Consider the following 23,887-nt stretch of genomic DNA (forward strand, 5'->3'; position numbering starts at 1 on the left):
CTGGTCACTGCGCACACTTGCTACTGGCAGTCCCCGACAGCCCCGTTTCACGCCCTCCGGATCTTTATTGATAATCGCGACTTGTGCGCCTAGTACCTACACGAAAGAATAGAACACGTGTTAAATACACTTTATGACATCAAATCAAGATGAGACTTTTGATGAAATCAGATCACATCATGCTCGTTTTCAAACAACGACACACAGTTTCCAAACGATGGCCGTACTTGATAGCCATCATTTTAGGTGACAAGATGTAATTTTCTTGCCGTTTATGGTAGTGAATGATTGAAGTGACAACTTGTCTCATTTGGCAAAAAGTCCATATCCTTTGGACAATATATTTCCTTCATGAATCATGTTTCTAATCATGTAAACCCATGTATTATTTCCCCCATAAATACTACGACACTTCATCCTCTACTTCTTTTGTTTTCCCAAAAAAAACTCCACACAAAATTATTTCAAAATGAGGATGCAAACAAGTGCTTTAAGAAGGGAGTTAAGTTTCTACACACTACCTCTCTTTACTCTTTTGAAAAAACCGGACCGGTAAGTGAACCGGCAAGACTACTGGTTCACGGTTCAACTGGCCTGACTGGTCGAACCACAGGTTGGACCGGAATACTGTAGCAATAATATATTTATTACATAAAATTATATAATGTATTTTTAAATAAAATAGAATTTAAAATTAAAATCCAAAATACTTATCCTAGCTCAATTCCTACATATTTATGTAGTTGAAGTTAATATTATGTATTTATAATTGAATAAAAAAGCATGTCTCTTGTATATATTTTTTTTTTACAATTGAATAAATAAGAATGCAGGCCTCTAGTACACTAAGCCCATACGACACTTACCACTTTTCTTAAATACCCTAACCCTATTTTCAATCCCCCCAACCCGCCGCCATTCAAAAATCGTCCCCCTCCCATCTCCATTTTGAAACCCCCCACAGCCTCCTTGTTTTGAGATATTCTTCCATGCTGTTAAGCCTTTTTCAATCCTCTTTTAGTTTTTTATTCTGTCACTCAATCTTGTGATGTTCACTAATCTAGATATACAATTTTTCGATCCATTAATAAGTAGGTTTGAACATTAATGATATTTATTTTGAGGGGGCTATGGAGAAAGGGAAGAAAAGATGCAGTGGGAAAGGTATTATCCATTTGAGAGTAGCTGAATCGAGGATTCGCGACGGCAGCAAAATGTGATTTTCAGAAAATATTTCAAAAACTGGTTCAATCGGTCGGCGGTTTCCGGCCCGACCGGCCGGTTTTTCCGGTCTAAAACGGCTCAATTAGTCGACGGCTTAAATGACCAAATCGGACCGGATAGCCTGCCGGTTTGCGGCCCGACCGGTCGATTCGACCGATCCGATCCGATTTTTAAAACACGCCTTTTCCTCAAGGTATCTATGTTTAAACCATTTTGATTTCCTAGTTTTACATAACATTTTGCTTAATTCAAACACACCACGATAGTAAACTTCGTTCAATTGCTCTCATCCTTATCAACATCAATAGACCAAACATACTCTCAATGACATGCTCATCTTTACCGCATTATACTTTTGCCATAAACTTAGGAGCACCAATGTTATTATCGTTTTACAGTTAACAACTTTCTTAACTGAGCACTTAGGAACCATGACCTTTACTTTGCCCAAAATGTTAAGGAAAACAAGAAGCAAATATGAACTTGTAATGGCTATTTTAATATCGAGCATGAGTTAAATAAGGACTTGGCTTTTAAGAGGGCTCGATGAGCACCGAGCTACCGAATGGTGCCGCTGCTACATCTGGACATCCCGCTGCTGCTATCTCTGGCAGCCACACACACGCGCGTAGCTGCTGTCACACGGCGGCAGCCACCGCTGCTGCCCCTCGGCACCCTTTCATGCCGACTGTGCCCAGGGGCGGATACAGAAATGAACATGAGTTGGGGCTAAATTTTTAAAATTTTAACCGAAAATAAATTTTCAGCTGATTTAAATTATTGTTAGGGGCTTTTCTATTCTATTATGTACAAAACATGAATAAATTTTAAAATTTTGTAATAGCAAAAAAAATAAAAAGATTGGATTCATTAGGGACTAGTCTCGCGCACGACGGCACCCGAAAACTAGTTTTGACAAAGGAAAAAGAGAGATGTGAATGTGTGCATAGCATCTAAATGGTGGTGTGACCGTGTGAGAGTGCAACAAGAAGGAAAGGAAAGAGAAAGATAGGCGCCCCTATTTGTTTTGAATATGTGATTAGGGTTCCAATTCTTTTTAGTTTTGGGTTTGGGCTCCTCTTTGGGCCACATGATTATTTTTTTAGTTGGTCTAATGTTAAGAGAAGGGAAAGAAAAGAGAATTTTGGGCTCTCATTAATTAATTAGTATTGGACGAATTCATTAGTATTGGACTCTGAGTGAGTAATGAACTTTCTTTTATCTAATTGTTGATTTGATGATTTATTGTTTGCTTGTTAATTAATTTTGTTTAGGGTGACTGAATAATTAATCTTAGGATTAATTATTTTCTTTCTAGTTGAACCTCTAGATTTTACTCCCTTAATTAATTTCTTAAAGATAGAAACTTATGAGTTTAATGAGCTCTCTCCCAAATAATTGTCAAACACTTTTAAAGTCTGATGGGCCTGGTTCAGCTGCTAGGGTTCGTCGCAGCTCACGCACTACTAGACCTCCTTGGAAGTTAAGACAATAAGAAGGTGGAAGAAGTGGGAAACGTGAGAATGGTGGATTAGTAGTTATTTTATGCTTTGTTATGTTATTTTATGTTTATAGAATAGTGGAGTAGTGGCTTTAGTTGTGATTTGCATTTGTATTTAAATGGGTTATCGTCATATTAGGAGTTATTTATCAAATTATTAATACAAAAAAGAGTCGGCAAGAGTTTTGATGAAATTCATCTCGTTCCTTGTTCTTGATGTTTCAAACGATTACGTTCGACTAGTTCGATCCCAACATTTGTCATCAGAGACAGTTACGATTTTTAATCATTTGTGCTTCCGTTTAACCTCAAGGAATGGCAGCCACGAGGGCTAGATTGGAGGCGGTGGAATTGAACATGACAGAGACGCAGGATTCGATTAATGCCGTTCTTATGGAGCTGCAAGAACTGCATGCAGCAAAAACAAGAAAGGCAAAGGGGAAGGATCATGTTCGGAATCCCTTTAGCGCACTACAAGACGATGAGGACGAGGGATGGGAGGACGATGACGATGACTCTGATTCATCGGAATCGGAGATCAGAGTAACAAAGGAAAGAAATGGAAGAATCCAGTTCGTATGGACTTCACTAAGTTCTCTGGGATAGAGGATCCACGGGTGTGGCTCGACAATACTTTGGTGCACAAGAGCTTCCCACCAACAAACGTGTGCAGTGGGCATCATACCATCTCGACGGTGAGGCCAATCAATGGTGGAGGTGGTTCAGTGCTCGACATAAGAAGATATCATGGGGTATGTTCGAGAGGGGACTTCTGCAGCGTTTCGGCACCACAGAGATGGAGGAGGCAGATGAAGCCATCATCCAGCTTCGTCAAACTGGTGCTTTCCGTACCTACTTAGCGGAGTTCGAAAGATTGGTGAATTGTTTACCACATTGGGAGGATAAGGCCTTATTAGGGGCGTTCATGGCCGGAGTTAAAGATGAGCTGGCAAGGGAGATGCGTTTCTTTCGACCTCATTCCTTAGAGCATGCGATAGAGTTGGCGAGACACGCTGATGAACAATATAGAAGTCGGCGTCCAAGATACTCTTCGGTGCGTGTACCACCAAAAGCTGTTATTGCTGAAAAAGTTGTTATTCCTTAACGTGCTGCGATCATCAGCAACAGCAAGCTCTTCGTAACCACGACGGTTGTCTTGGGCAGAAATGCAGGCTCGGCGTGAAGAACCTCTGCTTCAACTGTGACGAGCAGTTTACACGTGGGCATGTGTGTAAAAGCGCTAAAGTTTTGCTTGTTGATATGTGTGGCGAAGAGGAGAGTGAAACACTGCCAAGGTACAACGAAGATTGCGAGGAGACCGAAGCCTCTATTACTCTCAATGCAGTGCTCGAAGAAATTGGGAGCAAAGCCATGAGGATGGCTGGTGACATCAATAACAGTGGGGTACAACTCCGCATTGATAGTGGTGCGAGTCTTAATTTCATCCACCCCGACGAGCGGAGGAGCTCCAATTACCAGTAACGTACATCTCACCAGTTTTTGTACGAGTGGCTAATGGAGAAAGAATGTAGTGTTTTATTCGATTCGAGGCGGTCGGGTGTGACTATTCAAGGTATTTCATTTACCACTACTCTATATGGCTTAGCTATTTGCAATATAGATGTGGTGTTAGGATTTCCTTGGTTAGAAAGCTTGGGTCCAGTTTTGATTGATTATGTTGATATGTCGATGCAATTTGAAATAAAAGGGGAGAAGTGTGTATTGAAGGGGGTTAGTCCCAAGCATGAAATTGTAACTATTAATGGGGTGGAGATGGATGCGGAGATACAAGGAGGAGCTGCTACATTTATTTTATTAAAAAGCTCTTCTACCTGTCATGTTGAGGAAAGTGTGCAGCCAGACATGGAACTGATTTTGAAAAATTTCAAAGATGTGTTTGTTGAGCCGACGAGCTTAGCACTGGTGAGAACTTGTGACCATCGTATACAACTAAAAGATGAGAAGGTGGTTGTGAATGTGGCACCTTATCGCTACGCTCACTTTCAAAAAAATGAGATCGAACGTCAAGTTGACGAGATGTTGCGTTCTGGATTAATTTAGCCTAGTGCTAGTCCATTTTCTTCACCAGTACTCTTGGTTAAAAAGAAGGATGGAACTTGGAGGTTTTGTGTGGACTATCGAAAGCTTAATGAAGTTACGGTGAAGGATTGATTTCCTATACCTACTGTCGAAGATATGTTAGATGAATTATTTGGGGCAAAGTACTTCACCAAACTCGACCTCCGAGCCGGGTATCATCAAATCTGGATGGCGCCGACGGACGTCCTGAAGATAGCATTTAGAGTGCATAATGGCCATTATGTATTCCTTGTTATGCCATTTGGTTTGTGTAATGCACCATCTACATTCCAATCTACAATGAATGACCTCTTTCGCTCCTATCTTCGAATATTTTTTTTGGTCTTCTTTGACGATATATTGATTTATAGCTCGACGTGGGACGAGCATTTGAAACATGTGCAGATGGTCTTGGGTGTTTTGAGAAATAATCAGGTTTTCTTAAAGCCATCTAAGTGTGTGTTCGGGCAAGAGGAGCTTGAGTATTTGGGTCATTTTATCTCAGCCCAAGGAGTAAGGGTGGATGAGAGAAAGATAGAAGCAATGCAAACATGGCCGACTCCAAGAAACGTGACTGAGCTATGCGGATTTTATCATTACCTAACTTTGATGAAGAATTTGTGATCGAGACCGATGCCAGCGGATTGGAGCAGTACTTATGCAGCAACATCGACCTCTTGCATATCTGAGTCGTGGTTTGAGTGATAAGCAATGTGGCCGTTCCACATATGAGAAGGAGATGCTCGCCATCTTGGAAGCGGTATGACTATGCGTCGTTTCAAGATAGTTACAGACCAGCGAAGTCTCAGATTTCTACTGGAGCAGAAAGTTTCAACACCCGAGTACCAGAGATGGATGGCAAAACTCATGGGATATGACTATGAGATAGTTTATCGGCCAGGAGCCGAGAATAATGCCGCCGATGGTTTATCAAGGAGGGATACTACGGGTGAATTGCTTTCTATTTCAATACCTAAGTCGGAGTTGTGAGACTCCATTTGGGCTGCTAGACAACTGGATGTTGCGCTCAAGCAACGTGTGGCTGAAATTCAAGAAAAGGGTGTGAGTTCAGATCTTCGATTTACAGTCAGTCAGGGATGTTTATTGCGAGATGGTAAGGTAATTGTACCAGATGATAAGGAGTTGTGACTAGCTATACTTCGTAAATTCCATGATTCCACTATTGTCGGTCACTCCGGGGTCTTACGCACCTATAGCCGGCTCGCTCGAGTTTTTCATTGGCAGGGAATGCGAGCAGATGTCCTTGACTATGTGCGTTGTTGTGATATTTGTCAACGGAACAAATCAGATACTAGGATGCCAAGTGGACTTCTTCAACCATTGGATGTGCCCGAAGCTTTGTGGGCCGATGTGTCGATGGACTTCATAGAAGGACTACCAAAATCGGCGGGGAAGAATGTGATAATGGTTGTTGTTGACCGACTCTCTAAATATGCTCACTTTGTAGCCCTTTCGCATCCATACTCGGCATGCACGGCCGCCGATGCTTTTGTGCGTAACATACTCAAGCTACATGGAGTGCCTCAATCCAACCGTGATCGAGCTTTCCTAAGTATGTTTTGGCAGGAGCTCTTTTGTTAGATGGGAACTAAATTGAGGATGAGTAGTGCATACCACCCAGAAAATGATGGCCAAACGGAAGTCACTAATCGAAATCTTGAGCAATACCTTCGTTGCTATGCTTCGAGCAAGCCGCTGCAGTGGGAGAAGTATCTTGCTTGGGCTGAATATTGGTATAATACTACGTACCATCGCTCTATTAAAATGTCCCCATTTGAGGCGGTGTATGGGTGGAGTCCACCTGTTGTTATTCCTTATGAGCTGGGCTCGTTAATGGTCCAAGAAGTAGATGTTGCCCTGCGAGCTCGTGATGAAATACTCCGAGAGCTCAAGGTTAATCTGTAGTTAGAACGGCATCAACAAAAGTCTCAAGCAGATAAGCATCGTCGAGATGAGGAGTATGAGGAGGGTGATATGGTACATCTCGTTCCTCGTTCCTTGTTCTTGATGTTTCAAATGATTACGTTCGACTAGTTCGATCCCAACAAAGTCTCTTTAAAAATTGAGAGCCATAAGTTTAATGGAATGAAGTTCTCTTGATCGAACCTCTAACATAGGATGCATATCCCGTATAGAATCATTTCATGTCATGCACCTTATGTATGTTTTTAATATTGATTGAATCAATATTATCTTTCAAGAAGGGCGTGTTCGCGGAGTTTGATTTATGAGGTCGAGCTTGTGTAGAGTTTTACTTGGAAGCTTTGAGGTGGGCTTTATATCCAACACATTAAGTGTGGATAAAATTTATCAAGTATATATGAATGATTTTTTAATTTAGTCATTTAGGATTAGTTCTCATCTGTCTTAATTTGTTTTGATTTGCAGGAAGGAAATGGAGGAGTATGTAAAGTACATGATTGAGGTGAGGGAACTAACGGCAGAGTTGTTCTCAGAAGCCTTAGGCCTTCCCACTGATTACTTGTCCAAAATGGAGTGCATGATAAGTCAGTCTATATCATGTTTGTATTATCCAGCTTGTCTTGAGCCTCACAAGACCTTAGGAGCCCCCTAGCATTCCGACACCAATTTCCTCACCTTGCTCATTCGGGACACCCTCGGCGGCCTTCAGATGCTTCGCGACAACCAATGGGTTGATGTACCGCCCGTCCCTGGGCCCTCATCGCCAACTTCGGTGATCCCATGCAGGTCATCACACCCTCACTTAATTACACAACAATTATACATTAAAAAACAAAAAATAATTGAGACTCAATTATTAGCATTATAAATTTTTTAAAAATAATCTTAATTTATGACGCAAAAGAAAACGTCTTTAAGCTGACAACAAACTATCTTAACGTTTTGCTTTTTAGAACGCTTCTAATTGTTTCCCCTAATTGGACTGAATCGATAAGGACACTTTATGAAGCGTTGGTGGTATAAATGGACACACACATTAACGTCATTAATAGCATTAGAAGTGTCCTTATCCATTCTTTTTGTTGTAGTGTACTATATTAATTTTTTGTTATTTTCATTTTGTTTATTGATTATAATTGTCATTTGCAGATTCTTAGCAACGAGAAGTTCATAAGCGTGGAGCACAGAGTGCTGTCGCAGTTGGAGGGGCTGAAGAATCCGAGCATCCGAGCAGCAGGGAAGCCGTTTGGTCCGATCAAAGAGCTGGTCGCCAAAGAGAAGCCTGCGGTGTATAGAGACTTCATGTTTAAAGAGTACTTCCAATACTATAAAGTCAAAGGAGCTCGTGTTGAATCTGCCTTCGATTATTACATGATTAATAAATGATTTAGCTTAATAGTCTGGCGCGTTTGTTGTTGTCAATGACCTTTCAAGCTTTATGATTCACAATAGTTTGCACAAAATTGAAACCTTTCGTAACGCATAAGTATGTTCAAAATCAGAGAGCTCCGTGGAGATTGATGATGAAGGAATTAAGGAGATGTGGGTTGTTTTGATCAAGTGTTGTTTTAAATGCTTGGGCCACTTCTCTTCTTTTAAGTTTTTGGGCCTCTTTAATTAAACAACTGGGTTTGGGTTTGAATTAGGCTAACTCTTTGGATCTTTAAGGATACTGAGTTGTACTCTAAAACCATAAAAATTAGATCAAACTAGTATTATCATTTTTTGCTAAATGGAGTAAAAAATAAAGGCATGCCCCTCATTCAGTAGACCAAATGCAATAAAATATGAAGAAAAATATAGAGAATAAAGTAGTATAGATCATCCCACCTCTCTCACTTGTCCTTATAAAATCAACTCATCATATCATATCATTCACAACTTCTACTATATATTAAAAAAAAATTTAAATACAAATCATATTAAGTACTCCGTAGCATTTTAGTTGTTGATGAATATGACAGGAACAGGTTCCCCTTGTGGCGCCTGCAAATTCCTGAGGCGAAAATGTGTGAGAGGTTGCGTTTTCGCCCCCTATTTTTGCCACGAGCAAGGCGCCGCTCACTTCGCAGCCATTCACAAGGTCTTTGGAGCTAGCAACGTGTCAAAGCTCCTCGCCCACCTCCCCGTCTCCCACCGCTGTGAGGCCGCTATCACCATCGCCTACGAAGCTCAGGCCAGGCTTCAAGATCCCATCTACGGCTGCGTTTCCCACATCTTCGCCCTTCAACATCAGGTTTTAACTTCTTTTTCCATAAATCGGTTTGAATAATCTTTGAATTTAGTTAATTGTCTCATGCTATCTTGCGTATTTTAAAAATAGCAAATCTTTCCATTGTCGTCTCTTAAAAACAGAAACTTTCAAACTTTCTATTTTTGGAAATCTTTAATCCCATGTACATCAATTTACACCACTACAATAAAGTGGACCCCACAATTCACTAACATTGATTTAATTACTTTTTCTCTTCCTCTCTTTTACTTTACCTATTATGCATTAAAATTTGTGTCGCTTCAAAGGTTTCTATTTTTAAAATTTATTTTTATGTTGGAAGGTTGTGAATCTACAAGCACAACTGGCTTCTCTTAAGGAACAAGCAGCCCATTCCATCATAACTGCACCAAACCATAATGGGAAATTCTACTCTGATTTATCTCAGAATCAGGGGTTTTTAGGAGGTGAGAACTCTGGTTTTGTGGAAGAGAACAACCGCTCGTTTGAGAGCTTCGATTCGGGCTAGATGCAGTCGGAGGAGAGGCAATGGTCGTTTCAAGATGATCTCCACTCAGTTGCATTCAGATATATTCACCATTAATTTCTACTATACTTTTTGTATGCAAACTCTGATGATGAACACATATTTCTGAAACCCTAGCTAGAAATGCTTGTCACCGTGTAACTTTGGATAAATATACATATATAAGAAATAATAATTGGTAGCTTACTTTATTTTCCTAATTAGCTATTGAAACCTACATGCATCTAACACATAATCAGGGCATTGTTATACTTTCCCCTTTTGACATTAAACCTAAATAGGTAGCTTCTGTTTTAGAGATATTCTTAATTTCTTAGGTTGTAACTGTAACTAACTCTTGGGATCGGTCATGAGTTTTAACCTTCCAATTAATAACAAATACTCCCTCCGTCTATGACTAAAATGTCTCATATTTGACATGCACGGGTTTTATGAAATTATTTCACTTGATGTAGTAAAGTGGGTAGAAAAGATAGTGAAATGTGTGTCCTACTTTTATATATTGGTTTTATAATAAAATCGGAGTGAAATGAGTCAGTGGAATGTGAGGGTCCACTTAATAAAAGTGAAATGAGACATTTATCGGCGGCCGAACGAAATAGAACAAATGAGGCATTTAATGGCGGACGGATAAAATAGTTACTGAAATCTTAAAAATAGTTGATTAGTTTTGCATTCTTTTGATAACAGAACTTGTTAATTTTATACTAATAAGAAGGGATATATAAACTATGAGTCTCATTATATGCAAATCCCTCCTTATTGTCGAACTGCAGAAGTTTACCAAATTAGGGTTTATAGGTCTAGTTTTTATGGATGAGATGCACAAATGTATAAATGTATAAATTAGGTCACGAGCCTCTTTTACTTCAGCCCATGGCAAATAAGTCATAAAATATTAGGAGGATTTAACTTCATTCCAGAATATATTACTTAATTCCAATATGTTTTTACTTTATTCCAATAAGATTATTACTTCATTCCAGTACATACATATTGTTTCGCAGACGGAGACGTCAAGACTATCCCGTCGACGTTGTGATAGTCCAAAAATTCCAGCTATGACAACAAAATGAAGTGATAGCCTAATTAAATGGTGCAATAAGCACACTGAATGATGTAATAAACTATTTGAATGAAGTATGTGTAGAAACATTTAAAATCACACTGGAACCTACTGGAATGAAATAATAACGTTTTTGAATGAAGTAATAAACCTACTGGAATGAATTGTATTTTCTAAAGTGAATAAAGTAAAAACTTAGTTTAATGAATTCGAATGAAGCAAGAGTTGAATCATTTCAAAACCTATTGGAAGTAAGTAAAAATATAATGTAGTTTCGAGGCATTACGTACTGCAATGAAGTAATAAACCTACTACAATGAAGTAAAATGGGCTTGTAATGAAGACCGAAATAATTTACACAGCAGCGCATCTCATCAAAAAAACTAGATCTAATGGCCCTAATTTGGTCTCTAGTTCGGTCTTGAAAATTAGTTCGACATTGATCACAACTCTATAAACTATTTTTCGTAACTCTGTCCGATTTCCTAATTCCAGTTACCATTTCGTTCTATTATTATTGTATACAGTAATTTCTGCTTCTATTTGTATTTTTTTTTACTCTTTACTACTCCCTTCGTCCACCATTAAATTAAATGTCCCGTTTTTCATTTTTCGTCTGTCCGTCAATAAATGTCCCATTTCATTTTTATTATATTTGGTAAGTGGACCTTACATTCCACTAACTCATTTCACTAACATTTTATTATAAAACCAATATTTAAAAGTAGATCCACATTCCACTAACTTTTCTACCCACTTTACTACACAAAGTCAAACAATTTTTTAAAACTCGTACCGGTCAAATATGAGACATTTAATTTGAGACATTTAATTAGGTACGGAAGGAGTAATATTTTAGGTGGTTCAAAGTCATTAATTGATAATGTATAATTCCATCAACAACTTCTCTTATTCATTTTTCTCCTCTTTATATGATTACTTGAACATACTACATGACAACATAATAACATATGAGACATTTAATTAAGTGTATAAATGAATAAATTTGATGCTGGCGCGAATAACTATTTAAGTATGAAAATTGGCGGTTGATTCCATTATTTGATGTTAATGTCTCAAAACAAAAATTGATGACGACGAGGATTAGCCTTGCCATGCATCTCTGACTTAGTTTATAAACGAAGCCTTTTTATTATTTAGCTTAAAAAATAGAAAATGAGTTTGATTCCAAAAGGAAACCCATTCGTCCATCTTAGAAGCCTTTTTCAGAAATATTGTTGCCTCGCTGTAATTGATGAATTATTATAATTATTCTTTTTTGATTAGTTTATTAGCAATGTTGTAAATATTAAATTGAGTTTAATTAAATCATCTCCCACGTAGATACATTGATGTAGAGTTGTGATAAAAAAAAAGAATAAATTAAATCCTGATGTATAACTAAATAACTAAACATGGATATAATTTTTAATTGATTCAGTTCATACAAAGGGAGTTATGAAATGCATAAGATTGAACTAATTTATTTTTTCTAAATTACATCTATATTTACCATGACCTAAAATGATATAAAAATGTCCCTAGAAGTATCTAAAATGATCATGTTCCCAATGAATATATATTCCTACATTAAATAGATTTGATAACACAAGGCAAATATTTCTCTTCTTTTATTGTGGATGAAAAATAAAATAATTGCAGCATCTTACTTTGTTAAATCTTTTTATCGTACTTTGGTTCACCTATCTACCTTTAAAACTTTTAGTATTCAAACATGCTTCAATTTGCAGTTCAAATTATATGTGTATAAACAAAAACAAAAACTAATACTGTTCAATTAATGGCAGAGTCATGTCGGGACATTCAAACAACAAATCAAAATATATCATCAAAAATTAATTTCTAATTTTTCTAATCAAATTGTCATCTCAGAATATTAATTGCCTCAACGCCGAAATGAAGTTTGAAAGTGGTCACATGCCGCTTGACTAAAAGTTGTTTTTCCCCTTATGAATTCAACATCACCTTTTTCTAAATGGATTATTAACTATGGTTATCGTTTCTTTTACTTCTCCTTGTATCTATTTCTAGTCCAACTTTCTAGCAATAATGGCTCATTCAAACTTATAAATCCATTGTGTCATCTTCTTTCCCAAAAAGACTGAACTAGTTTTGCGCTAAAAATGACCCTTCAACTAATTGGTCAACATTTTCATAATCATAAATTAACTAAGTGTACGTGTGGGGTTTGGAAAAGAAGTATGTTTGTTGATTAAGTTGATAAACTTTCCAAATCAACTAAGCAAGAATGTGGCAGAGTGCAATGAGTAAAGGGGACATTTGGTCTAAACATTAGAGTACATTTTTTGTTATTTAGCTCTATTAAAATTGTGTATCCTTTATACTAATATTAGGTTGACCTACCCAATAAAACCATAAATCATAGACCAAGTGAATCCACTTTTTGATTATATGTTACTTATCTCAACTGTGCATTTGCTTCACTAATAATTATATATAAGCTTTTTTTTTTTTTTAAAAAGAAGGTTATATATGAGCTTTTCCGGTCACAGTGTACATGCATATATAAATGAATCGATTCTTCATTATTTTATTTATTTGATATTTAAAATTTCATATATATCATTAATTGTCACCTTCTATTTTCAAATATTAGCCTTGTTGACAAATTTGTTCGAAAAAGATACTCCCGTCTAAGCTTCTGCTATTAATTGTTCCATTTTATATTAACAACAATTTTGAGAAATAGTACTATGAAGCAGCATGAGCGAAAAAAGTTTGTGACCGTGAATCTCACTTTTACGTATTAATATTATAATTTAATAAAAATGAAAAGAGTTATTAAAAGATTGCAGTACTATTTATTCATACAAATGAAATCATCTAAAAATCACAAAATTGAAATATTTAGGGGAATGATCAATTGCTAACTTTTTTAAGTTGCTAACTCATCAACGCAGTGTATTAAAAATGTCAACACGATGACATTAAAATGTCAACACATAATTTTTTTGAACTTTAATATAATGTGTTGATATTATGTGTTGATATTTTGATGTCACCGTGTTGACATTTTTAATACACTATATTGATGAGTTAGCAGAGTTAACAATTTAAATAGTTAGCAATATAATGCTCTTTATATCTATAAATTATGTTGGACAAAGAAATTTTTGTAATTCAAATATAAATAAATTATACTACTATATAGTTTATCAATTGTAAATTGATAATGCTAAATAGAGAACACGTGCAATGAACACATGCCTTACCAATATATAGAAAATTGATATAGTGAATATGTGTTTCTAAAATCTAATTAATTTATGCTTTCTTTGGGTAAAGTTAATTAAAGTGTTCCTTTCTGATAATACTATATCTTATATAGTTTATCAATTGTAAATTGATAATGCTAAATAGAGAACACGTGCAATGAACACATGCCTTACCAATATATAGAAAATTGATATAGTGAATATGTGTTTCTAAAATCTAAATAATATATGCTTTCTTTGGGTAAAGTTAATTAAAGTGTTCCATTCTGATAGTACTATATCTAAGAATACGTATGGTATTTTGTGAGCAAAGTAGTAATTAGATCACACGGACTTAGCAAGTCTTATAAGGTTATATGCACACGTGTGAGTGCTGATGAGATCGTACACAATCTTTTTGTTCTCCATCAAAATAATTAGCAATAATTAAAGCTCTAATCTCTAACATTGTAGGTATAGATCTTTTAGTTAGCCGCTTAACAAAGACTAAGCAAACAATCGTTTTACTAACGGATTTACTAGTGGAATGTTTTGTTTATTTGAGGGACTAGTAGAATGTTATTCATTGCTAAATATCGATCAACATTTGATCATCACTAAGTAGTTCCTGTCATATTATTTATTTGATGAATAATATGACAGGAACAGGTTTTCCTTGTGGCGCCTGCAAATTCCTGAGGCGAAAATGCGTGAGAAGTTGCGTATTCACTCTATACCTCTGTCACGAGCAAGGCGCCGCTCACTTCGCAGCCATTCACAAGGTCTTCAGAGCTAGCAACGTGTACAAGCTCCTCTGGCCCCAGCTAAAACGACACATTTTTTTTTCACAATTATTTTGAAAAATAATACTCCCTCCGTCCCGGCTAAGATGACACATTGCTTAGCCGGCACGGGATTTTAGGAATTATTGGTTAAAGTGTTTAATTGGAGAGAGAGAAGGTGGATGTAAGTATTAAAGTAGAGAGATAAAGAAAGATGAATATTTTAATAGGAGTGAAAAAAAGTGGTTGAGTGTATTAATTGGAGAGAGAAAGTTACCAAAAAAGGAAATGTGTCATCTTAGTTGGGACAAACTAAAAAAGAAAACGTGTCATCTTAAGCGGGACGGAGGGAGTAATAAATAGTTCAAGTAACGCAGATGAAAATAATGTAAAAGAGTCTCTTCTATATTATGCTCTCTCTTACTTTACTTTCTCTCTACTTTAAATACTCCCTCCGTCCTCCATTAAATTCCCATTTTTTATTTTTCGTCCGTCCGACAATAAATGTCTCATTTCACTTTTACTATATTTGTTAGGTGGACGACTCATTCTACTAACTTATTCCACTCACATTTTATTATAACCTAATATATAAAACTAGGACTCACATTCTACTAACTTTTTCTATTCACTTTTCTTTATTAAGTCAAACAATTTGTTAAATTCGAGCCTAAAATATGTGACATTTATTCATGGATGGAGGGTGTATTTATTACTCCTATCATTTTCCCAAAATACTTGGAAAAAAAAATGTGTCATCTTAGCTGACACAGAGGAAAAATTCTACCCTGATTTATCTCAAAATCAGTATGAGAAATCTGGTTTTGTGGAAGAGAATAATCAGTCGTTTGGGAGCGAGATGCAATGGCCGTTTAAGGATGATCTCCACTCAGTTGCATTCAGGTATATTCACCATTAATTTCTACTATATATTTACGGCTTTTGTTTACCAAATTTTTGTATTCAAACTTTGATGATGAACACACATTTCTGAAAACCCTAGCTATAAATGCTTGTTCACCGCCACCTATGACTGTTTTCTTAGCTCATGTGTCATCGTAACTTTGGACAAACATATACTCCATATCAGAAATAATTTGGTGGCTTACTTTATTTTCCTAAATAGCTATTGAGACTTACATCTAACACATAATCAGGACACTGTTATACTTTCCCCTTTATGCAACTACAGTTAGTTAATTTACGGCCAATTACTCCCTCCTTCCATAAAAAAATGTTTCATTTTATTATTTTGGAATCTTCACAATTTAAATTCTCATTTACCTTTTTTTTCTCTTCTAAGTTTACAAAGGGAGTCTTTTATTTATTTAGTTTTAACAAATAGAAAGTGAGTTGGATTTCAAAAGGAAGCTCATTCGTTCACCCCAAAAGTCTTTTTCAGAAATATTGTTGCCTCGTTGTAATTGATGAATTATTACAATTATATATTCTATTTTGTTAATTTTATTAGCAAACTTGTAAATATTGAAATGAGTTTAATTAAATCATATCCCTCATAGATACATTGACATAGAGTAGGTAGTTAAGAAATCATTAAATTTTAATGCATACTCTCTCCGTCTCCAAAGAATATGCATTTTAAGTTCGGCACTGATTTTAATGTAAAATTGGTAAAGTAAGATAGAGGTAGAGAGAAAAAGTAAATAATGTATTATTAGTGGAGAATGAGTTCCACTTCATTAGAAAGAAAAGAATTCCAAAATTAGAACGTGCATATTCTTGTGGGACGGACTATAATGGAAGAGTACATATTCTTGTAGGACGGATGGAGTAATAAATAATTATCTTTAGATAACATGAAGGTAGTTTTTAAATCGATTCAGTTCATACAAGGATGAGCTATCCAATACATAAGATAGTATGAAATAAATGATTTTAGAATAACCTCTGTGTTTATCATGAACTAAAACGATTTAAAAATGATCCTTGTATAATTTGAAAATGTTCTCCGCATTTAATTATTTGATGTACTAAAGTTTTGTTATGCATTGTATATGTTACCATAAATATATGTTCCTGTATTAATGAATTTTGTTAATACAAAATTCTCTTCTTTGTTATGAAGATGAAAAATAAGGCATTAAATTAAATAATTGCAGCATCTTACTTTGTCTAATCTTTTCAATCGTAAAGTTCACCTTTTTCATTGAAAAGTTTTAGTATTCAAACATGCTTTAATTGACAGTGCATATTACTAGTATATATAGAAACAAAACAATAACTAATACTGTTCAATTGATGGCCTAGTCATGTCGGGATATTTAAACAACAAATCAAAAGAGAGCATCAAAAATTGGTTTCTAATTTTTTAAATAAAGCTTTTGTTGTCATCTCAGAATACTAATTGCCTCAACGCCGAAATGAAGTCACATGCCGCTTGACCAACAGTTGTTTTTTCCTTATGAATTCGACGTCACTTTTTTTAAAAGAATTATTAAATATTTGTTTTACTTCTTGTTGTTTCTATTCTAGTTAAACTATCTAGCAATAAGGGTCACATTCAAACTTATTAATTCTTTTGGTGTTTTTCTTTTTTCGTATGCTCAAAAGAAACGTAATTCATATCAGTTTGCATTAAGCTCATGCATGAAGAAGTGAAGATTTTACAAATAATTACAGTACATAAATGTAAAAGAAAAAGTCTTGCTTGCTCTCATCCTAAAAATTATACTAGTAGATATGTGAACTCTGATCATGATAACTGATAATAGTCGTAAAAAAATCAAATACCCAGCTATCTATGCTTAGGCACAATTTAATTGCCTGTCTTTAATTGGATTCATTTTGGCAAATTCTTTTCCTTCTTTTAAAACTGAATTTCTATTGAAATAATCAATTCTATTCAGTCAACAACTAGGCTCCATTTTGTCATTTTCTTTCCCAAAAAGGATGAACTAGTTTAGCACTAAAAATGACCCTTCAACCAATTAGTCAACATTTTCATAATCATAAATTAATTAAGTTATATTTTAGTTGATTAAGTTGATAAACATTCCAAATCAACTAAGCAAGGATGTGGCACAGTGCAATGAGTAAAGGGGACATATTGTCTATACATTAGAGTACATTTTTTGTTATTCAGTATATCCACTTTGATTATACTACTAATCCCAACCGTGCATTTGCTTCACTGATGATTACTCCCTCGTTACCACAATAGATGACACACTTAGATAATGACACAAGATTTTAAGAGACACTATTTTATGTGTTAGGTGAAGAGAGAAAATAGTACTCCCTCCGTCGCTTAAATTTTGTCACATTTTTCCATTTCCGCCTGTCCCACAAAATTTGTCACATTTCACTTTTTAGATTTTTGGTAGTGAACTTCATATTCCACTAACTCATTCTAACTCACATTTTATTATAAAACTACTATAAAAAAGCATGACTCACTTACCACTAACTTTTTCAACTCACTTTCTATTACATTTCTTGAAACCCCGTGCCCGGTTAAAGTGTAACAAAATTTAAGGGACGGGGGAGTATATTTATATTAATGTGACAAAGGATTTTTTTCCAAAAAAGGAAATATGACATCTTTTATGGGATAAACTAAAAAGTAAAGTGTGACATCTATTATGGGACAGAGAGAGTACTATACTATTATTCTATGAGGTTTTTCGGTCACTATCTGTGGATGGGAATATATAGTTAATCACATGCGGAGTGGGAGATGATCCAAACAAAAATGCAGCCCAAAAATCTTGGTTCTAGGATTAGGTGATCTAATGGTAAATAATTGATAAAAAACAAATAAGGTCATTATTAATCAGTTTTATGTCATTTTACAAAATCTGGGTTTGATGTCATTTTCAGTTTTAGGTCCACCATTATTAAAATGACCTGAAAAGACACTTTCCAAAAATGTCATTATTTTTAGCTAACAATGACCTAAATGAAGAATTATTTGCCCAATTAACTTGCGTGATACAACTCAACCCTACTTCACGGTCGACAGAGAATTATTGTGTTTTGCAAGCGAACTGACTGATATTCTTCGTCAGGAGTGAGAGCCTCTTAACATACACCTGCTAATATAGCCGGTAACAATACGTTTATATAGTAGTAGCAGATATACTTTTCCAATTTTTGTTACTACTTATTATACACAGTGGCAGACCTATATGGAGGGGTGGCGTGGCATTGGAATCCCCAACGATTTGAACTATTATATCCATATATATAATCTACAAATTTCTTAATATGGTATTAGGTCAAGTGGTGGGGGTATCTGCCTTAAAAATTTCATAAACTTGAGAACCGAGTACAAGTACCTGAGCCTACAATACTTTTTTTTTAACGTTTACTTGTCCTAATTTCTTTATATTTCTCTTCATTTTGTGTTATGTCATTTTGGCACCATTTTTTAACGTTTTCTTGTCCAAATTTCGTTATATTCTCTTTATTTTGTATTATGTCATTTTGGCACCCCCAATGTAAAATTCCTGGGTTCGCCACTGAATATAGGAAGATAACTTTAAGATGCACCATGTCTTGTTAATGTAAAATGAAGAAAGTGGTTTTAAACTTCAATGTCGAACCATATTAGTCCAGTTTTCATCTGTGATTACAACAAAAGATCTTATAGATAGAATAAACTTAAGTCCTAGACGACAGCCTTTATTTTTGTATCATTGACTAGTTGCTTAAATTTTGAGGGGCTCAACAAGCACCATTTTGATCCATTCTTTGGACTTGATGGGATTGGCATAGCAATCATCATCCGAATAGAGAAGGTGGATGACGCGACCAAGATTAAATACACGCATAAGGATTGGCATAGATGCCGGTCTTGGCTCGAGACATTCTTGATTCATATCCTTCCACGCATTCTTCACTTGTCGACGGAGTTCAGCACAAGCTTCCTCCTTCGACATACCATATTGTTTCATGTAACAATCCACCGATGAGGGTTTCTCCTCATACTACACATGTAGGAAAGAGAGTGATCCAGATCATATTCATTTCAACTTGTTATAACTAGTACAAAAATTTAATACGCACCTCATCTCCGACTAAATCGTCCATCAATCGACAAATTGTTGATGATGCTACAACGATCAGAGGTTCATTTGTAATCCAATCAAAATCTTCTTTTCTCACTCGATTTCCCATACCCACTAAAGAGGTAGTTGACAATGTCATGTAGCCACATGATACAAGGGAGACCTTCATATACTCCTCCACCGTTGGAATATACATATTATACAACCAATTTGGCTCTTCGAAATATGCCATCACTAGTTTTTTCATCTGCGAGTTATTTTTTAATTAACTAAAAACAATATTTATACCATTGCATATTTATCTTTGTAACATATACACATGCACATACATCTTTTATTGCGTAGTGAACAAGGTATGATTCTCCTGTCTTCACCATTTCATCTTCTATTTCAATATATGTTTCAATAAGGCTTTTGTAGCACATTTGGATGTAAAGTGGCAAATCGTCCAAGGTCGTGTTAACATCCCAACTGAAACACTCCATAAATCGAAAAAACATTAGATCGAATATAGTATATTAGAATAAGTACGAAAAAGGATTGATATCGAACCATTGAATTGCATCAGTCAAAATTTGTAGTTCATGTAGCGTTGCATATTCGTACGTGTCGTCAATGATGGAAGCCATACTAATGCATTTAAGCAATATTCTTCTTGCTTTAGCATAGCATGGCTCAAAGTAGACCCCAAGCATCCAAAAGAAGCACTCCACAAGTCTGTCTCTTGCATAAGGCATTTTGTTCCCCACATCCAATTTCTTCCACCACCTAAAAGTAGTTCTTATAAGGCATAAATATATATACTATCTTCGTTCCATTCTATTAGACACATTTCTTGTTCGTCCCAAGATTTTATACACTATTGTTATGCGAGTTAAGTAGCCAAAGAATAATGTAGAAGGCATAATAAGTACAGAGAATAGTGTTTTTATTTAAGAGAAATATATCAAATATAGTGGAACGTCCCTGAAAGAAAAATGCATCTGTTAGAAATGGACCCACCCCCTTAAAAGGCCTCATAAGGGGGAGGGTTCTCCACTTTTATATAGATTACATGGGATTTTCACCAATTATGAAGACATAAATTAAGAGATCTTAACACGCCCCTGCACATGTGGGCCGGAATGACACATCGGACTTCCATCACGTATTCACCGGAGTTGACAATAAAAGATAAAGAGATGAAATTATCATCGACTTGGACCCCCATCCTTTGATACCATATTAGAAATGTGTTAACTCACCTCTTAAACATAATATATTATATCTAACCTTGTAGCATCACTCAGCTCTCTCTGGTGCATCTTCTGCACAATATTGAAATCCAACTTGGCAAAATTCAGCACCATTTCATTATGCATCTCGTCTTCTTCGTATACAGCTATGAACTTTCTAGCACCCAATCTTGTGAGAGTTTTGTGGATTGGCATATTCAGAATCAAGGCTTCGTTAACACGTTTAGAAAGAGGAACTTTGGCCATCTTGTTGAGTAGTGACGCATGAAGATGAGACGAACAAAAGTCTATTGCTCGGTCCAAAATCTCATCTCCATGTGTCCCAAGATGTGCTGCTTCATATAAGTTCAACAAACCTTCAACATTATTTTCCAACGATGCCACAAAATTTCCTTCATTGTCAATGAATTTGCGGAACACGTCTGTTCAAGTAAAACTAGTAATTAATAAGATTAAGATTGAAATTACTATGATCTCAATCCCTTATATCATGTTTAAAAAATAAATGAATTACTTCGTCTTAATGAAATGAATTAGTGGAACATATGACCTATTTACGACATAATAAAAATGAAATGAGACATGCCGGACATCATAAAATGGCCTAATAAGAAATTTAATGAGAGAGATACTATTGAGTCTTGGTTGAAACATGCAGGGGCTAGCGGGATAAAGCCGCAATGTTACAAAACCATTCTCCCTCCGTCCACACTACTTGATACACTTCTTTTCCGCAGTCATCTTAGAAAAAATGATAATAAATATTTAAACTGGAGAAAAAGAAGTGTATCAAGTAGCGTGGAACAGAGGGAGTATGATTTTGGAATGATTGTAAATTAAGTTACAATCATTACTAATTTTATTGACTAATTTTGGAATGATTGTAATTTAAGTGTATCAAGTAGCGTGGGACCGTGAAGGTGCGATGTAAAGAATTTCATAAATAAAAAGTGGACTAATTTTATGGCTCAGACTAAAATAGAAAAAATAGATTACATATGGGGACGTAGGGAATATAACATTTTATTGAATTCTGATTAATCTCATCACTTTTGAAATCGGAATATAAAAACATAACTGGATTTTTTTTCTCAATTGTCCAATGATATAGTCGACGGGGGAATAATTGTCATTTAAATCAAAATTTTTTATAGAGTACCTGTCAATTAGATAAGTTCTGAAATTGTAATATAAAATTGGAGTAAAGTATAATTTTGGTTTTAAACATATGGCCAAAAAACGAAGTTGGTCCAGAACATTCACTTTTGAAAATAGACTTATAAACAAACGAAAACATCATTGAAGTAGTCCTTTTCAGTGGCGGAGCCACGGTGGGGCTGGGGGGCCCTTGGGCCCCTCAGCCATTCGAAGTTTGTCTATATATTATATATGTATGAAATACTTAATTAATGTTGAAGTAGCACAGCTGGTTTGGTTATTTGCCTTGTCACTTAGGGAGCCAGGTACAATCCCCCCTCTGACCATTTTGATCGAAATAGTTTTCCACTCCTATTTGGATTTTATAATTTGTTTTGAATAAACAACTTTGTTTTATAATCATAAAAAAAGATTTTCACAATTTAAGAATAATAATTACTATTTCTTCAATCTATGCATTTTATTATAAAAAATAAAAATACATAAGTAAATAATATTTACAATAATTTATCTCATTATCCAATCTCTCACACACAATTCTTTACTACTTATGTTCGAGTTGTTTCAGCCCCGCTTATACTAAAAATACTCAACAAATATTAACACTAATCTGGGTCCCCCAGAATTAAAATTTTGGTTCCGCCACTGGTCCTTTTTTTACAGTTCCAAAAAAAAAATAGCGGTCAACGCTAACTAACAAAATTTTGACCTAATTAGAATATTAATCCATAATTAAATAAAATAAAATATAAATATAAAAAAATAATAAAGAAATTCCCCTTTTTTGATCAATCTCATAATTTTTTTTAGTTCGGTCATTACTTGTTCTATGAGTAGCCTGGCCTATAAAGGGGGTATACAGAGGAACATGCTTACCACATGGGACGTTGTAACCTTCTTGTCTAAGGAGTCGAAAACGAAGAGCCACAATGCGAAGATCATCGTTGTCTTCACTATTTTGGTGCTTGTATCTATCATGAATATATTTTAAGGATTCCTCGATTTCATTTTTAAAATGATATTCCACTCCTAGACGCTGAATCACATCGATGAGATCCAATTTACACGTTGAATCATCTGGAGTTTGAGCTAGCAATTTTCTGACCATTTCTTTTTTCGTTGTGAGTTCTTCTTGTTCGGCATCACTAATTTTCTACACTCGGGTAGCTTTTTCTTCGTTAGACAAAATAATAGAAAGATACAATATGAAATGAATAAAAAATAGGGTTTTTCACTGATTAGGGTTGAAGATGAGATGATAATCATGAGATACAATGTAATATTAACATTATGGAGGCAGACCACAATATATTATCACATGCCAAGCTTAATTTTGAGAATAAAGCAATCGAACTAGAGATATGATTAGACACGGTCTTTAGTCACAAGTAAACATATGACAACCCCCCTATTATTCATAAACATGCAAAGACACATTAAAAATGAAGAATACATATGTAACTAGTTTTTCTTAAGAATATATTTACCGTGTTATCTGAATTATATTTGAGGAAGAAGTCTCCCCATATGGATGGATGAAATTTTGCAGATTTACGAATTTCATCTAAGGTCTTGCCGTTCTTGGATGGAACAGGTAGTGAACATATCTCCATCTTACTCTATATGACTATATATGTTTCTAAACTCTGTGAAAGAGAGAGATGAATATTGGTATTTCATTTGACGAAATGTGGAGATACTTATAGGCATTTGTTGTTACAAACTCAACTAAAAAATTTCAACGAGCTTAACGACATAAAAAAACGAAATGCATGTGCTTAATTTATTTTCTTGTCGACCCTTAATCGTTTCTACCTTCATAAAAAACTAAAATGATTTCTAATATTATCTCGTTTGTTAAATATCTATTATT

General features: G+C 35.3%; 2 protein-coding genes and 1 pseudogene across 3 annotated transcripts; 2 read left to right on the forward strand and 1 right to left on the reverse strand.

The window, feature by feature from the left end:
* Positions 1–925: 925 nt before the first annotated feature.
* On the forward strand, positions 926–8,302 carry LOC125207810 (1-aminocyclopropane-1-carboxylate oxidase homolog 11-like; annotated as a pseudogene). Its single transcript, XR_016135963.1, has 3 exons — positions 926–1,417; positions 7,214–7,534; positions 7,898–8,302. The product of XR_016135963.1 is annotated as a 1-aminocyclopropane-1-carboxylate oxidase homolog 11-like (transcript).
* A 373-nt stretch (positions 8,303–8,675) lies between these two features.
* Positions 8,676–9,638, forward strand: LOC125207725 (LOB domain-containing protein 29-like). The gene is made up of 2 exons (XM_048107230.2): positions 8,676–8,984; positions 9,304–9,638. The coding sequence occupies exons 1-2, from the start codon at positions 8,700–8,702 to the stop codon at positions 9,487–9,489; spliced, it is 471 nt and encodes a 156-aa protein (XP_047963187.1). The 5' UTR covers positions 8,676–8,699; the 3' UTR covers positions 9,490–9,638.
* A 9,478-nt stretch (positions 9,639–19,116) lies between these two features.
* Positions 19,117–23,669, reverse strand: LOC125207428 (bicyclo-germacrene synthase-like). Its single transcript, XM_048106800.2, has 7 exons — positions 23,502–23,669; positions 22,891–23,167; positions 20,894–21,278; positions 20,174–20,389; positions 19,951–20,092; positions 19,620–19,868; positions 19,117–19,540 (listed from the first exon to the last, which is right to left on the reverse strand). The coding sequence occupies exons 1-7, from the start codon at positions 23,625–23,627 to the stop codon at positions 19,262–19,264; spliced, it is 1,674 nt and encodes a 557-aa protein (XP_047962757.1). The 5' UTR covers positions 23,628–23,669; the 3' UTR covers positions 19,117–19,261.
* Positions 23,670–23,887: the final 218 nt, after the last annotated feature.

The sequence above is a fragment of the Salvia hispanica genome, chromosome 2, assembly GCF_029641045.1.
Source record: "Salvia hispanica isolate PSC_SH4W2 chromosome 2, Shi_PSC_v1, whole genome shotgun sequence".
NCBI lineage: Eukaryota > Viridiplantae > Streptophyta > Magnoliopsida > Lamiales > Lamiaceae > Salvia > Salvia hispanica.

Coding starts and splice junctions, on each gene's coding strand:
- LOC125207725 (XM_048107230.2), top strand. CDS start 8,700: ATGAATATGACAGGAACAGGTTCCCCTTGTGGCGCCTGCAAATTCCTG. Junction 8,985..9,303: donor TCTTCGCCCTTCAACATCAG/GTTTTAACTTCT, acceptor TTATGTTGGAAG/GTTGTGAATCTACAAGCACA.
- LOC125207428 (XM_048106800.2), bottom strand. CDS start 23,627: ATGGAGATATGTTCACTACCTGTTCCATCCAAGAACGGCAAGACCTTA. Junction 21,279..22,890: donor AGGTTACAACGTCCCATGTG/GTAAGCATGTTC, acceptor TTACTTGAACAG/ACGTGTTCCGCAAATTCATT. Junction 20,390..20,893: donor GAGCTGAGTGATGCTACAAG/GTTAGATATAAT, acceptor AACTACTTTTAG/GTGGTGGAAGAAATTGGATG.